Source organism: Ceratotherium simum, chromosome 27 (assembly GCF_057802395.1).
Source record: "Ceratotherium simum simum isolate JZ-2026a chromosome 27, ASM5780239v1, whole genome shotgun sequence".
In the NCBI taxonomy this organism is placed as follows: Eukaryota; Metazoa; Chordata; class Mammalia; order Perissodactyla; family Rhinocerotidae; genus Ceratotherium; species Ceratotherium simum.
The window spans coordinates 7,919,508-7,935,713 of NC_141926.1; the positions used below are offsets into that span (position 1 = coordinate 7,919,508).

The 16,206-nt window shown below is 40.9% G+C and overlaps 1 protein-coding gene across 1 annotated transcript in view; it reads left to right on the top strand.

The window, feature by feature from the left end:
* Positions 1-1,149: 1,149 nt before the first annotated feature.
* ERG (ETS transcription factor ERG) overlaps positions 1,150-16,206 on the top strand; it is a 40,666-nt gene continuing 25,609 nt past the window's right edge. Inside the window, exon 1 of the mRNA XM_014786856.2 lies at positions 1,150-1,301. Within this exon, the coding sequence (XP_014642342.2) occupies positions 1,172-1,301 (130 nt within the window). The 5' untranslated portion in view covers positions 1,150-1,171. The remainder of the gene's footprint in view (positions 1,302-16,206) is intronic.

A 16,206-nucleotide genomic window follows, 5' to 3' on the forward strand; every position in this document is an offset into this window, starting at 1 on the left:
AAGTCTCGCTCCCTTTGCTGCCCTTCCTGCTTGCACCTAAGCCTGGAACATTGTAGGTCTTCAATGCTCCATATCTAAAGATTGCCTGCAGGGATTTGAAAGTCAACACAACGATTTTGTTGCGAGGTTTTGAAGAAGAACGTTGTTCTAGAATAACCCTTGCTGAGTGCCCCAGGTTTCGCCTCTCAGCATCTGTGTGCTCAGCCTGTTTACTGTCACACAGCAAGAACAAACCGCTCCACACTGTTCCCTGCAAGTCTTTCCAATCACTTGTCACAGATGGAGTTTTTTTTTTTTAAAGATTTTATTTATTTTATTTTTTCCCCCCAAAGCCCCAGTGGATAGTTGTGTGTCGTAGCTGCACATCCTTCTAGTTGCTGTATGTGGGACTCGGCCTCAGGATGGACGGAGAAGTGGTGCCTCGATGCGCACCCGGGATCCGAACCCGGGCCGCCAGCATCGCAGCGCGCGCACTTAACCACCAAGCCACAGGGCCGGCCCACAGATGGAGTTTTGACATGACAGTTTCAGAAGGAGCTGGCTTGAGAAATAGAAAGCAGGTGGCAGCTTTGCTTCCCACGTGTTCGCTCTGTGCTCCGACCGAGCATGGGCACTGTCTTCGTCAGCTTAGGTGGCCATAACAAAACAGACTCGGGGGCTTAAACAACAGGAATTTATTTCTCACTGATCTGGAGACTGGAAGTCCAAGATCAAGGTGCCAGCAGGGTGGGTGTCTGGCGAGAGCTCTCTCCTTGGGTTGCAGATGGCTGCCTTCTCACTGTGTCCTCAAGTATTGGAGAGAGAGAACTCTCTGGTCTCTTCCACTTCTTATAAGGACACGCTAATTTCATCATGTTGCCTTCACCATCATAACTTCATCTAAACTTAATTATGTCCCAAAGGCCCCATCTCTAAATAGCATTACATTGGGGATTAGGGCTTCAACATATGAAGACTGGGGAGGACACAAACATTCAGTCCGTAACAGAAACTGTATTTGCCTTTTTACACTCTTCCTCTCTCCTCCGTTCTTCCTCTGTCTCCTCCATCTTGCCTTTCCTTGGTTCTCTCTGGGCATCACAAGAAGACCAGCGAGGCATGCTTTTCAGTTGCCGCAATAATGGAAGGATATATCTTCTTCTTCTCCAGGAACTCACCCGATGAATGCAGCATGGCAAAAGGCGGGAAGATGGTGGGCAGCCCAGACACTGTCGGGATGAATTATGGCAGCTACCTGGAGGAGAAGCACATGCCGCCACCAAACATGACCACGAACGAGCGCAGAGTTATCGTCCCAGCAGGTCAGATGCTCCCGAGCTTCTCTCTGCTCGGTCAGCACACCACGCCTTCCTAAGGCGTCTCTGAACTTCTTCTACTTGCCTGTGGCATGGATCACCCTCTCTTGTCTAGAGTAATGGCTGTTAGTGGAAGCCAGCAGAAGTTTGTCCACCTATGGAGAAATGTTCGCTGATCTGTGTGTGTGTGCGTATGTGTGTGAGAGAGAGCGAGAGAGAGAGTGTATATCCATGAAAAGTGAACTTTCTAGGGACGAATTGCCCTTTCTCTGAGATTATTTGGCATTGATATTATTTCTTTTATGAAGTGTCATTTGTAATAGATGGTAGGCTTTTAAAAAAGTTTTCTTATCTGGCAAAAGGAAAAGTTGGGGGCCATACATTGCTTGTTCTCAAAATCTAAAGTTCCTGCTATGACTGGCCTATAATACAGATTCCGAGAACCAAAGTAATTCTTTACCACAGAAGTAATTCTGACCTTAACCGAAAGCAATAACTCTGAATTTGAGGAAAATGCCAGGAACTTATTTATTTAGGGAAACTAAAGGTAACAGGAAGGATGACTTAAAGCTTCTCAGAGGAAATGTGCTACGTAAAACCAAAAATATCCCAGCAACAGTCACTACTGAGCGAATCCTTACTCCACATTAGGTGTTTTGGTAAGCCATTTGGAGGCATCCTCTCATGAAATCTTGGGAAATAGGTATCCTTATCATGCGTTCCCTGAGGAGGAGAATGAAGCTCTGAGAGGTCAACTAACTTTTCCAGGGGCATATGGCTAATAAGAGGCCAAGTTAGAATTCAACCAGGTCTGCCTTGCTCCTTCATTCTCTTCCCTAGGTGTGGGATTAAATCTCACTCCTTACAGTGGCCCCCATGGGCTCCCTCCCATCACTCACTGCAGCCATCTGGTCACCCCGTGTTTCTGCCTCAGGGGCTTAAACTTGCTGTCAGCTTAGCCTGAAACCCTTTATTCCAAGTAGTTCTGTCCTCCCTCAGGGCTCTGTGCAAACATCTCCTCAGAGAGGACTTTCCTGACCCCCATCTAGAGTCTCTGCCCACTCCATCCAGTGACACCCCCCACCTGCCGTATTTTTCTTTATCACACTCACTCCCATCTGTCATCATAGTGTACATCTTTGTGAAAGTTTGCTTATATTTTCCTCCCTCCATAGAGTGTTAACCCCACAAAGGCCCTACTTCCGAGGCCAAGTGCAGTGTCTGGCATGCTGTAGGTACTTAGGAATATTACCTGAGGGAAGAATGGATGAACGGATGCCGAGCACTGGGCCCCACTGCAGGGCTGCTCCTCATTGCTAAAGTAATAAAAGGTATGCATGGGTGAAGTTTGCATAAACTTGATTCTCCCTTGCTCCAGGGTCACCTAAATTCATCTCTGTGAAGTGTGATGGCTAACAGGTTCAAATCCCCTCCATGGTATAATTCGCCCCCTTCCACCCCTTATTCTGCTTAAGATCCCATCTAATGGACTTCCATCACCTCCAAACAGGAGAGTTCAGAGTGCAGAGGACTTGGCAAAACATCTGACTTGGATTCATGGACTGAATTTCTCTTCAGGATTGCCACTGTGTGGCTTTCAGCAAACTGCGTGAAGCTGATTTGATGTAGTTAGGTATGAGAGGGATCATCCTTTGGAGCCATGCTCGATCTTGAAGCACGTTGTAAGACTTTTATAGGAGACAGCGGAGTTCAAGCCTCATGTGTGCCTTATGGGAGGGACAAAACTGGTTTTAATGTTTATTGAAAGGCATTTGACATTTATACAGAAGCCATATATTTGGTTTGATCATGCAAGCTGAGCTACATACCCGAGACCCGTCACTTGTTGCTGTGCCTTAGAAGAAGAGTCAGTTCCTGTTGCTGGGAAAAAATATGGAATGCAAATGTCCAAGGTGCCCATCCTGGATGTGTGGTACCTAAGAAAGGCTTGAGAATAGGGATGTGCCTGGGAAGGGACGGGAGGGCGGGGATGCTGTTGCCTCAGACACTGGCTGGATATGAACAGGATGAGGTAGAAACTGAAAGAACACTTACCCAAGCCCATCTCACCCTTTGCCCTCCCCCTTAGGAATGTAATTTCTTCAATTTAGGCAAAACAAAATTCTTAGTTCTCTAAGATGAGAGAATCAATCTGAGAAAAGGCCTGCATTGAAGATTCTTGTCTTGGTTTCTCACAGACTCAGACCCAGGAGGGAATGTCTGGTGCCACTTACATCCTTTAACTGATGAAGTCATATTTCTGTCATGCCATCAATGTGCTTTGATGTCATCAATATCCTTTCCAATAGGGCCAGACTTGAGGCTTTTTACGTTAAGTAAAATGTTTAAAAAAATATTAGAGTTATTTACATGGGGAAGAGGCAAAGAACCAATTTAATTAAGTCAGAGCATCCACCATTTCTGATATACAGTAGGTGCTCATTAAATGTCGGTTGGGTGGGTGGGAGGATGGTTTCGCAGATTGGCTCATATGAAGTTTTTGTGTAAAGGCTGGTTTCAGCTCCTGAAGAAAGTCCTCTTTCAGCTGTTCCCTCCTCTGGTTGCTTCATGCTGAAGTAGGCAGTTATTCAGTTAATAGTGTTTGTAAGAGAGCTAGTTGTGGCTGATTTTGCAAGTTGTGAGTCTTTCAGTTATTGGTCAAGCTTTAGATATTTGTGCTCATACACAGACACAAAGATGAACACACATGCATGCGTGCACACACACACACAGACAGGGCTGCATTGCATAATTCAGATAATTCCCCAATATGGCCGTGAGATTGCAGGACCAGCTCGGTCAGCTGCTGCATCTGTATCTTCAACCCTAGCTCTAGGATCCAGGCCTCTCACTCAGGCACGTTTGGGGCGTGGAGTACTCTGCATCCATAGGTAGAATTCTCCAAACCTGGTTCTGACTGGTTCATACAGTTCCTACTAGTTAAACACATTGATTGACACTCATAAGTGCAAATCATCAAGATAGCCTAATGAAAAAAACATGTTATTCCTAAGCATTTGCACCATCAATCAACTACACACCGATGTTCTTCTCATAGACCTAGAAATGGTCCTGATACACACTGACCAGAAAATTGGTGTGTAAACTTGAGAGGCAAAACAAAACCTGGAGGCATTGTCTGTGTTCAGATTGGGTTCTTGTACTAGGAACTCGGTTTTGAGAAGTGATTCCTCCCTTCTCAGTGTCCCTGGTTTTGACACTCAGTATCTTTAATTAACTCAAGAGCTATAAAGAAACTCATGAAATATCCCTAATGAATAAATGTATACCTTTATTTAATATATTTACACCGCCTCCTTCTTTCAGAATGGATTTAAGAAAGCTCACACAAATATACGCAAAGAAGCAAGTTGGAATCAATTTTAAAAATGAATGAATAAGGAGCATGGGCTAAAGTAAGAACTTAACAGAGACAGTGAAACCAGGAGTGAGGTTTACACATATATATATATACTTTTTTAAATGCAAACTTTCAAATTCTGCACAATCGCAAAGGTGGGTGTTATTCGACTTCAAAGTGTGAGCAGGCAGTGTGACGGGGATGCCTCCATCCATTACACGATTCAGTGTCCCTAGGGTAAAAAGAAAACTAATGTGGGAAAGATGGCCCAGCTATGAATTCCGAATCTAGAGAAAAATGTGTTCCTTGGTTACTCATAAGGAGGATAACAGAGGAAGTCATGAGAAAAACACTCAGCCAGTGGGTCCACCAGACATTCTGGGAAGCCCTAGCTATGCCTCTTGTCCTGGCAAGACTGTCGATTGTGCCTCTGCATCTCAAAGTGTACTGGCTACACAATAAATCTCATCTGTACTTTTCATCTACTATCTATCTATCTATCTATCTATCTATCTATCTATCTATCTGTCATCCTTCTATCTATTTGTCTGTCTATCTGTCTATCTATATATCTATCATCTATCTATCTATCATCTATCTATCTTTCTAGCTATTTGGTATGCATATCTGTATATCTAGGTCTGCCTTTTATGGGGTTGGGCTGTTTCTTACATTCTTGTAGATCAAAGTGTCATTCAATGAAATCTGTCTTAATAAGAGGGGCCCAGGAAGTGTGACCTAGTTAAACAGCTCTTTGTTTGGTCCAACTTAATTTGGAAGTCGACTGGAAAATGTTTCTCAAAATAGGGTCAGAACCGCTTACATCAGGATTACCTGGGAAAATTACAATTTAAAAATGCTCATTTCCAAATATTCTGAATCCAAGTGTGGGGTTGAGGATTCTACATTACTAACATGCTTCTCAGGTGATTTTCCTGCATAATATATAGATTTGAGAAGCTTTAATCTAGTAAAAAGACACCAAATAAATTTTACTTTAATACACTTTAATATTTTTAATAAAGGCATGATATGTCACTTTTAGAAGAGGGGAGTGGGCAAAAAGGAAGGATAAAAAATAACTACCAGTATCACATTGACATTCCCAATAATTAAAAAAATGAAGAATCACCCATTCGGTAGGAAGGAACTTTGTCTTCTTAAAGCTTCTCTCTTAACATGTATTTTTGTGGCCTGTCATTGGTTGGCACAATAAAGTCAAGGCACCCACAGGAAAATCCAGGACTGTAAAGACACTAAATACAATGTGAGAGCTGAGGAAGCCCCTCAGCTTCACTGGTTGGTGTCAACTCTGAGCTCCATTTTGACAAATTGGATCAAGTACATTCTTAGGCCTACATCTGTTTTGCTGTGTTCCTATCAACATCCAAAGACAGCTTGGATACAACTGGGGAATCTGACTTCCGAGTGTTTCTAATTCACCCTCACCAAGTCTGTGAACATAGATCAATGTTTATCAGCCATGGCTCCAATTGCACAATGGAGCTAACATGCTCTGAAGAACATAAATTTCATGATGTCTCATGAAGCACCTGCCATCAGGGATGCTGTCCCTCCATGTGCCTGGTGTGCCTCTGGCAGTCACTGTTATATTTTAGGTATTGACAGTGTACTCAGCGATGTGCTAACCAAGAGGGCTAACAAAGAGGAACGCATAGTCTTCATCTACTTTTCTTAAAAGTTGCAAAATGCTGACCAAAATGCAACAGTACCTCTAGTTTTAGCAGCTTACATCATTTTGAAGGATTTTTCTTTTTCTCTGTTTTTATTCTCTAAAATGGGTGCTAAAGCATTGGGCTTTTCATTTCTACTTTTATTTTCTAAATATCCATCTTGAGCACAAACACTCATGGTTGTCAGAAATCCCAGAAAAAGAGTTGCCACCTTCTTCTCTTCACTGGTTCACTCTCTTCATTCATTCATTCATGCTTTCATTCATTTACTGAGCACTTACTATGTTTCCAGTCACCATGAATAAAAGCTCTTATGTGACTTAAAACCCCCTCTTCTTTGCCCCCAAACACGCACGGCTGGAACTACTTGCGTTGTGTCTTACTCAGGCCCTCCATGCTGGGTAACTCCTACTCGCTTCATAAAGTGTTCATTGAGTACTTGTTGATCTTATACTAGTCACAGAGGAAGTGACCAAACCTGTCAGAAGTAGATAAGACCCATCCACATTTAGTAAGCAGTTCGTGACAAGAGAGTGTGTGATTAAGAGCTCAAATGAGTGATTCAGACAAATGTTTCGAAACGTCTGAAGAACGAGATGAATATAAATATGACTGGTCAAGAAAAGCTTCCTTTGTTCCCCTCATGATACGATTCCTGATCCCTTTGCAGCCTCCGCCATTTTCCTCTGCCATATCCTGCCCTTTAGTCATGTCGCTCTACTCATATGCTTCATTGTTATAACCTAGTGTCTTCATGCATTCTGTTCCCTTGGATGGAATGCCCTTCCTCCTTTCTCTGCTAACAAATCCTTCTCATTCTTCAAGGCGTCTTTGAAATCAACCCTGTCTAGGCAGTATCCTTGATCTTTTGGCAACTTAATTGCTCTCCTACAACATCTTGCCAGATCTTTTATTACCATATTTTATTTTGTTTCATGTTGTATTCTATAATGCATCTATATACTTACTTAAATATGGGTATGCCGCTTAATTCCACAAAGGATTTGAGATGCCCTGTGAACTAACTATTGATAAACACATGACCCAAAGTACTGATCAAATAGAAATTAGGGATCGGTACTAAGGCAATTAAAAATGTAGGGGCTGGCCCAGTGGCATAGTGGTTAAGTTCACGCACTCTGCTTCAGCGGCCCTGGGTTCGCAGGTTCGGATCCTGGGTGTGGACCTACACACTGCTTATCAAGCCATACTATGGCAGGTGTCCCATATATAAAGTAGAGGAAAATGTGCACAGATGTTAGCCCAGGGCCAATCTTCCTCACCAAAAAAATATATATATATATAAATGGAAGACCAAGATCACATGAAGAAAGAATGTAGCCATTTTGACCACAAGCTTGGCTGAGATGCTGTTGCTAAGCTTCCAGTATGGCTTTGAGCTTCCTGGCAGCCAAAATGAAAAGAGTCACTTAGGGAAATAATTCCTGTTTTCAAAAAGAAGTTTCACAGGGAAGGCAATGTTTTGCTCAGTGCAGATCCTAAAAGCAGGATCCCTGGACTTTGCGTTCGGGGTTCACTGAGGCTGTAGAAGTGACCACCTTCCTGCTACCGTTGCAGCACCATATTTCGCCAGCCTGTCTCTTGTGACATCCTCCATGAACAAAGTGAATTACATTAGAGAACAGCTCAGCACAGGTAGACAACATATGCCTGATGTGAGTTTTTGCTGGTCTGGTTTAACGTAAAGTCAGGATTTTGAGTTCTCAGAGTGGCAGAGGACTCGCATAGCTTTCACACGACCTGCCCTAAAAGTGACATCTCTAAGCTGGGCTTTGAAAGCAGATGAATAATAAATAATAGAAGAATATATGCTCTGACCAAGCCCAGGTGACCAAGATATTATGTCTTCATCTTATTAGAGTTGTTATTTATAAGCCTGTTTATTCTACTAGATTGTAAGCTTCGTGAGGTGGTGATTATGTCTTTTGCATTTCTAATCACCAGACAAAGCATCAAGCTCATGGCCTGTGTGCAGGGACCAGCAAATGTGCATTTATTGAGTGAATGGTCATCTAGATCTAGTTGCTGGGAATCACGGAATCACAGGAGTTGCAAGACTCTTGATGATCTTAGTTCAACTTTGTATTAGTCAGGTTCTTCAAAGAAATAGAAACCATTAATCTCCCCCCCACCCCACCTGCCTTTGGATAGAGAGATAGATAGGTAGGTAGGTAGATAGATAGACAGACAGGTTTATTATGAGGAATTGGCTCATGTGATTATGGAGCCTGAGGAGTTCCACAATCTGTGGTCTGCAAACTGGAGACCTAGAAGAGAGCTGATGGTGTAGGTTATGTCTGAGTCTTAAGGCCTGAGATCCAGAGAAATGATGACAGGAGATCAATGTCCCACCTCATACAGTCAGGAAGAGAGGGTGAATCCTCTCTTCTTCGACCTTTTTGTTCTATCTGGGCCCTTAGTGCATTGGATGATGCCCACCCACAGAGCGGAGGGGGTCTCTGCTTTACTCAGTTCACCTATTCAAATGCTAATCTCTTCTGGAAACACCATCACACCCAGAAATATCCAGACACACACGGAAATAATGGGTTTGACCAAATATCTGGTGTCCCACGGTCCAGTCAAGTTGACACATAAAATTAACTATCATGAATCTCTTCTTTTAAACTTGAGAAAAGTGAGCCCTAGAGAGGTGAAACAGCTTCCCCAGGGACACAGGCACAGGTGGGGACGACCGGAGCCAGTTCCCAGGCCTAGGCTCATTTACACGTAAAGAACTTGGTAAAACTACACATTTCTTCATTTTACTTTGTCGTGTGACTAAACACTCCCACAGGTCACTCCTACTATGTCTGCATTATGGAATATGTTTCTATAAGCTCATGTTTAAATCCTTCTATGCTGAGTCCAGCAATTAAACAACCAAACCAACTAAAACGTAAATCCTAAAGTCAAAGTTAATTACATTTTTGAACCATGAGCTGAATAGTGATTGAGGAAACTGCGGTTGGGTTATATGTGTGACCGAAATTATAAAAACAGAAATGATGACAGCTACCATCTATTCAGTCTCACTATGGTCAGGCACTTGGCTGTACCCTTTTAAAAAAGATATTATCTTGTTTAAACTCCACAACCACCTATGGTGTAGGTACTATTTGTTATTCTCACTTTAACAGATACAGAAACTAAAACTAGGGAAGCTAAGATAGTTGCCCAAGATGTCCCAGCCAATAATTAGGAGAGCTAGGATTCTAACCCAGTTCTGTCTGACACTAGAGCCTGAGTTCCTATTCCTATACCACACTGTCAGAAATACCCAGGAAGAACACAAGGAAATGGAATGATGGAATAAATTTGTTAAATTGTTGCAGAGATTCTGAAACGGCCTTTTCAAAGGAGACTTAAGTGAAGAGGGAAGGGGAGGGGATATTCAAAATAGTTTACTGTGTTGCTCAGCACTTAATCTTTACATTTGCACAATGATTTATCTGTTTTTCTTGAAAACCAAGGAGAAGAATGGAATTGAAAATAGCTTAGACGTAACATGTGTGACTCGGTGGATGTTAATGAATGTAGAAAAAAAGTTTTTAAGATACGTGATTTTGGTTCTGTTCATTCTGTGTTTAAGATAGCGGTAGGGACACCCACAGGACTGCCCAGTGGGCCCACGTAGAACTTAGGGTCAAGAGTCCTTTATCAAGGGTCACAACACTTAAATTCTAAACTCTGCGATTTACTAGCTCTGGGAGCTGGGAAGTTACTTAATCTTGCTGTTCTTTAGTTTTCTTACTGCCAAAATAAATGTAAGAATGCCTACTTTCCGTGGTGCTCTATGGATTAAATAAAACGATACATGTAAAATGCTTAAACAGTGCCTGGGATACCTCAAAAACGGCAGCACTTCTTTTCTTATTTGGGCCTGACATTTGGAAGAGAGCCCCAGACTCAAGAGATGGATTGGCAGACATAAGCATGTGTTATGGGTTGAATTGTGCCCCTACAAAAAGATGTGTCAAAGTCCTAACTCCCAGTTCCTTAGAATGTGATCTTATTTAAAAATAGAATATTTTCAGATTTAATCAAGTCAAGATGAGATGATGAGGGTGGGTCTAATAAAATGACTGTTGTTGTTATAAAAATGGGACAGTTTGGACACAGACACACAGAGGGAAGATGATGTGAAGACACACAGGGAGAAGGTCATGTAAAGATAGGAGCTGAGATTAGACTAATGCAGCTGCAAGCCAAGGAACACCAAGGATTGCTGACCGCCACCAGAAGCTAGAAGAGGCAAGGAAGGATTCTACCCAGAGTCTTAGAGGGAGCATGGCCCTGCCAACACCTTGATTTCAGAGTTCTAGCCTCCAGAACTGTGAGATGATAAATTGCTATTGTTTGAATACTTTGTTATGGCAGCCCTAGGAAACTAATACAGCATGCCTGTTGCAGTCAGAACATGGGAGAAGATAGAATGTCCAGGGATATCAATGGAGTGAGGAGAATGGCAGATCAAGAACAAAACTAACATTTAAAGAAGGGCAAAGAAAAAAAACCTAAACAGGGAGAAACTTTTAAGTGGAACAAATCATTACATTTCTAAAACATGATGAGCATAAGCAGTGTTGTCATGGAATAACTAAGGGGAGGCAGCAGGGGAAAAAATGAGGAAAAAAAGATCTGCATAATCCAAAAGCTAGACGATCAGCTCAAAAAGAATTGAGAATGGCTCCATCCAGTGAAACATTTTGGCATGTCAGAATGTCAAAGATACATTTAGAGCCCAACAAAAATAATTTAGTCATATGTTTTTTTGAATAAAATACATAATGGGATTGTTGATTCTTAGGCAAGTTGAGGATAGGCACTCTTTCTTAGTTTGTGACTTTTTTGCAGGGTATTGCACAATTCCCCTGTACAGTTACGTTTTTGACAATTGATTAATAAATGAATAAAGTAGAGCATAGTGTGAGCTAGGTTGACGGCTACACTGGAAATGGAAAAGTTTTAAAGTAAATAGGTGGGAGCCAGCCCTGATGGCCTAGTGGTTAAAGTTCAGCACTCACCGCTTCGGCAGCCAGGTGTCCTGGTCACAGAACCACACCACCTGTCTGCCAGTTGCCATGCTGTGGCAGCAGCTCACATAGAACGACTTAACAACTAGGATATATAACCCTGCACTGGGGCTTTGGGGAGGAAAAAAAAAAGAGGAAGATTGGCAACAGATGTTAGCTCAGGGGGAATCTTTTCCTGCAGAAAAAATGAAAATAAATAAATAAGTAAATAGGTGAAAAATATGTGATGAAGACTCTTGGTTCCAGTAAAGTTTTGAACTTAAAAGGACCTAAAGACATTCCTCTTGCAGAACACCTGGAAGTGCTCCATAGAATCGGACATCGTTTTAAATACACCCCTGAACTGGGAAGAAAGTCAATGAATTCCTTAGAGACTAAAGAAAAGGAGGGAGTGGAGAACAGAACAGCCGATCCTTGTGTTGTCAACTGGTTGTCTTAGGTGGCGTGGATGGCAGTGGGGTACCAGTGTCTATAATACAGAGATTTGGGTTTCAAAGGTCAGTTAGGGGCAGGAGATGAGGTGTCAGGCTTGCACAAAGCAGAAAGTTAGACTTGAGTCCCTCCCCGTCCCTTATACACATATTCACACAGCTACCTGTCACAGCAAACCCCAGGATGAGAAATTAACCATTGAAAAGTGGTCATGGGCTAGTGCTAACCGCAGACACCTGGCAGAAGACAAAACCTTCCTGGAGAGACATGCTCAATCCAAGCTTTACAGCATTCGGGCAGGCAAAGACCCACTGAAGATGACTCTGCAACTCCAAATGACAAAAGCAGGAAGAAACTATCTACCTAGACCAAGATTCAGCAGAAACAGCAAACAACGTGATTCAACTCTCAAGAATGTTAGATAATTGAAGTATGGGATAGAGAATATAAAGTAAATAGGTTTTAAAAAGATTAAATATATAAAAGAGGAACCAAAAAAGAGAGGAACAAGACATTACGGAAGAGAATAGGTAATTTTGAAGAAGAAGCATGAGTACTCCTAGAAACACAAAAAAGGATTCAAAACTTGGTGTCAGAAAGTCTCAGAAGCTCAGTAGATGGGTTAAGCAGTTGATTTGAAAAAACTGAAGAGTGAAGTAAAGAAAGTAGACTTGAGATTCCTTTCAGAGTGCAGCACAGTGACAAAGAGATGGAAAATATGAGAAAAGGTCAAAAGTTGGGAAGGACTCATGTAGATCCAATAGACGTTCTAGAGAGGAGGAAATAAAGAGAATAGAAGAGATAAGATATTTGAAGAGATAAACGTTAACTTTTCCAAAATTAATGAATAAGACCATTTTTCAAACACGGGAAGCACAAATCAGAGAAGGATAAATAAGAAAAAGTCCACACTAATCACATTCTGGTGAGACTGTGGAACGCCAAAGGCAAAGTACCTGAAAGCCAACTAAAGAAAAAAGACAGAGCATCTGAAAATAAATACAGTTATAGAGACAGCAAACTTCTCAACAACAAAGCAGAACACAGAGGGCAGTAGGAGAAAATCTCCAGTAAGCCGGGAGAAACTGACAAAACTCTAGCTGTCTTCCGGGCTCTTAACTTTTATTTTTTCTGCCACAAACCCATTTAGTAGCTTGGTGAAGCCAATGGGTCCTTTAGAATAATGCCTTTCAATGAATAAAATAAACCTCAGAGGAATACGAAAGAAACTAATTATATTAAGAGTACATTCTAATATATTATGTAAATTGTGGGCAAAATAAATATATTTTCAAACAAAGGGTGAGAATTTCTTGCTAACTGACCCTCCCTTCAGGAAATAACAAAAGATTAAATAAACAAAGAAAGAAAATAGATCCTAGAAGAAAGGAGTGAGATGTAAGAAGGAAATTGGGACAATGAAATTGGTTAAGAAGAAGGTAAATCTAAATAGAAATGGCTATAAAATGACAACCACAGTCTCCTAAATAGAGAGTAGAACAATAAGGTGGAATAAAACATATTGGACAACAATATTATATAAGATTAGGGGTGGATGACTAGAGTTGAAGCTTTCTAAATTCCTTGCATTCTTTGGGAAAAGGATATATTTGGTGATTAAATTTAGTTTTGTGTACAGATTAACAAGTAAAGAAATAGAACTAGAATGTTAAACAACCAAACCAGCAGAGAAAGAAAAGAAAAAGAAGTGAAGAAAAATAGATGGATTAATAAGACGTTTGGAAAGGAAAAATAAAGAACAGACACAGGAAGTCAAATCTAAAGCACAAAATAAGGTGGTAGAAATAAGGTAGATCAGTAACAATAAATGTAAGTAGACCAAACGTGCCATTAAAGAGAGAAAGTGACAGACTGGATTTTTAAAAAGTACTCCAAAGTCTGTTTTGTACTATTTACAGAAACATCTAACACAAAGAAGGAATGACAGCAAACAGATAGAATAAGATGCACTAGTCAAATTCTAATCAAAATAAAGCTGACAAAAATGGAAATGGAAAGCAGAAAGCATTCCTGGAGATAACTCAGGGTTATTACATAGTGAAAAAACAGTTTACATTCATGAAAAATACATAACAATGATAAACTCGTATATACCTAATAATATATCCTCGAAATGCATAAAGAACTATATAAATAGGAGAAATAGATAAATCCATTTTAGTGAGAGATTTTAATTTGCCTTTCTCAGTAATTGATAGATCGATGACAAAAATTATATATACATTACTAATTTTGATTCAATGGTTATTTATGGAAACCTGTACCCAACAATTAGAGAATATGCATTCCTTTTAAGCACTCAAGGGGCATTCAGTCACCAAAAAAGAAGCAACCAGTATAAAAGAAAATCAGTGTCATATAGATCTCATTCACTGACCAAAGTGCAATAAAATTAGAAATCAATAATTACGAAAATGATAACTGAGCCCCATCCATCCATAAGTGGAAATTAAGAGGTTCAGAAACAGCCTTGAGTGTAGGCTATTTACTTGAGGTCAGATTTCAGTATCTGGTGGAGTGAAGCTCAGATTCAAGCCAGTTCTCTCTGTTGGGCCTGCTTTATACATGTAAAGACTATCCCTACGATGAGGTGAAATGTTAAATCTTATTTTTGCAGGCTTCTGAATGTCTTGGATAGCAGACTGGCAGACTTGCCCAAGGCCTCGTTTTATAAACAAAGAGCTCATAGTACTATGATATGGCTTAGGGGTACATTTTATTTTTTTGGTATTTTTTTCATTACCGAGGGTGATTTTTCTATCTGGAAGCCAATATTTTACATTGATAGTTGTTCAAGAAAAATGACACTCAGGGCTTATATTATCATCAATTTGGCTCTGGTTTAATCTTACTTTTGTTCATTCCTCTAGAGGGTTCTCTGAAACAGGATGTTTGCCTGCATGAAGTATTTTGTTTCATGAAGATGCAGTATATCTCCAGCAATGCAATATCCTTTTGCCTAATTTAAATATCTGCTTAATATTTTCCTGGCAGCAGTGGAACTCTGCTAGGGCAGAAACCAGTTTCGGGGAAATGTGAAAAAAATTACAACTCTCCTCCCACCCACCACTTGCCCCCCACCAGCAGCACAAACAATGCAACTCCAGAAGTCTATGCTTTGCTTGTATTTATTTTTTTAATTCCAATTTACTGAAATAGCATTTGTAAAACTTTTGCATATTAAATATGCAATCTAAGATACAAATAAGAGGCTTCACAGAGAGATGGCTTCTTTTTCCCTTTTGCTCTGTACCTTGGGGTTTTACCATTTCGATGTCCATGAAATGTGGAATGATGACACAGATGTTTTCAAAACAGTTGGACTGGAGGGCAGAAAACAAAACCACTTATCTTCAGTAGTTCATGATTCATCTGACAGAAGCACCTCCAAAAGCTTCTTAAAATAAAGTGATAAATCAGACTTCTGTGTTTAAAGGAAGAGGCCGCCCCTGCGATAATAGATTGTTGATTTCATTTTAGCAGAGTGTGCAGTGCAAAAAATCCAGTGTGTGGATGCATTATTTCTCTGCAGTATGTTATTGTTGGCAAAGTGCTTTCACACACATTATCTCATTTACTTTTCTATTCCCCTAACATTTCACTTAATTACTCACAGAAAAAGAAAACGAATTCCAGAGAGGTTAACATTTACATCTACTAAATGGTTGAATCAGAACCGAATATGGGTATTCTGGTTCCCAATAAAGCCTTTTATTTTATCACCAAGTTCGCTGGGCTTGGTGGAACTTTAGACATTCTTTGATTCCTTAGACATTTTTCAATGACTCTGGAATTCCTAAATCTGAAAGTTCAGCCTTCTTAGCAAGACACCCAAGGCTCCCCATGATCAGACGCCAACTTCATCTTCATCCTCAGATGTCTCTGTGCTCCCTCTTAAAGCGTCTCTCCAGCCACGTCGAATTCTCACTTCTCCCTCAACACATCAGATATTTCATGCCTCTGTGGGTATGAAGCTGGGCTCCAGCTGTCCCCCTAAGCTAAAGAGCTTCTCTGCTTCTGTCACCCTGCTGCCGTCAAGATCTTTTTCATTTATGCAGGCTCAAGCCAAACCCTTCTGAGGCAGCCTTTCCCTTTTTTCCTGGTTGGGATCAGTTTCTTCCACATCCTGCTGGGATAGCATAGATTTAATTCTGCTTTGTGGGTTCTCTTCATAGCTGCCTCCCTGGGTAGAGTCTCGGCATCTCTCTTTGGCTTGGCCGCCTCTGAATCCTTGTAGTACTTGTAATATAGTGAATGCTCAAGAACTCTTACTTGTGTTAAATTACTCTCAGTCTTTGTATTAGAGTCATTCCATAGGTCCTTGAATTCTACGTATTGTTTTATAA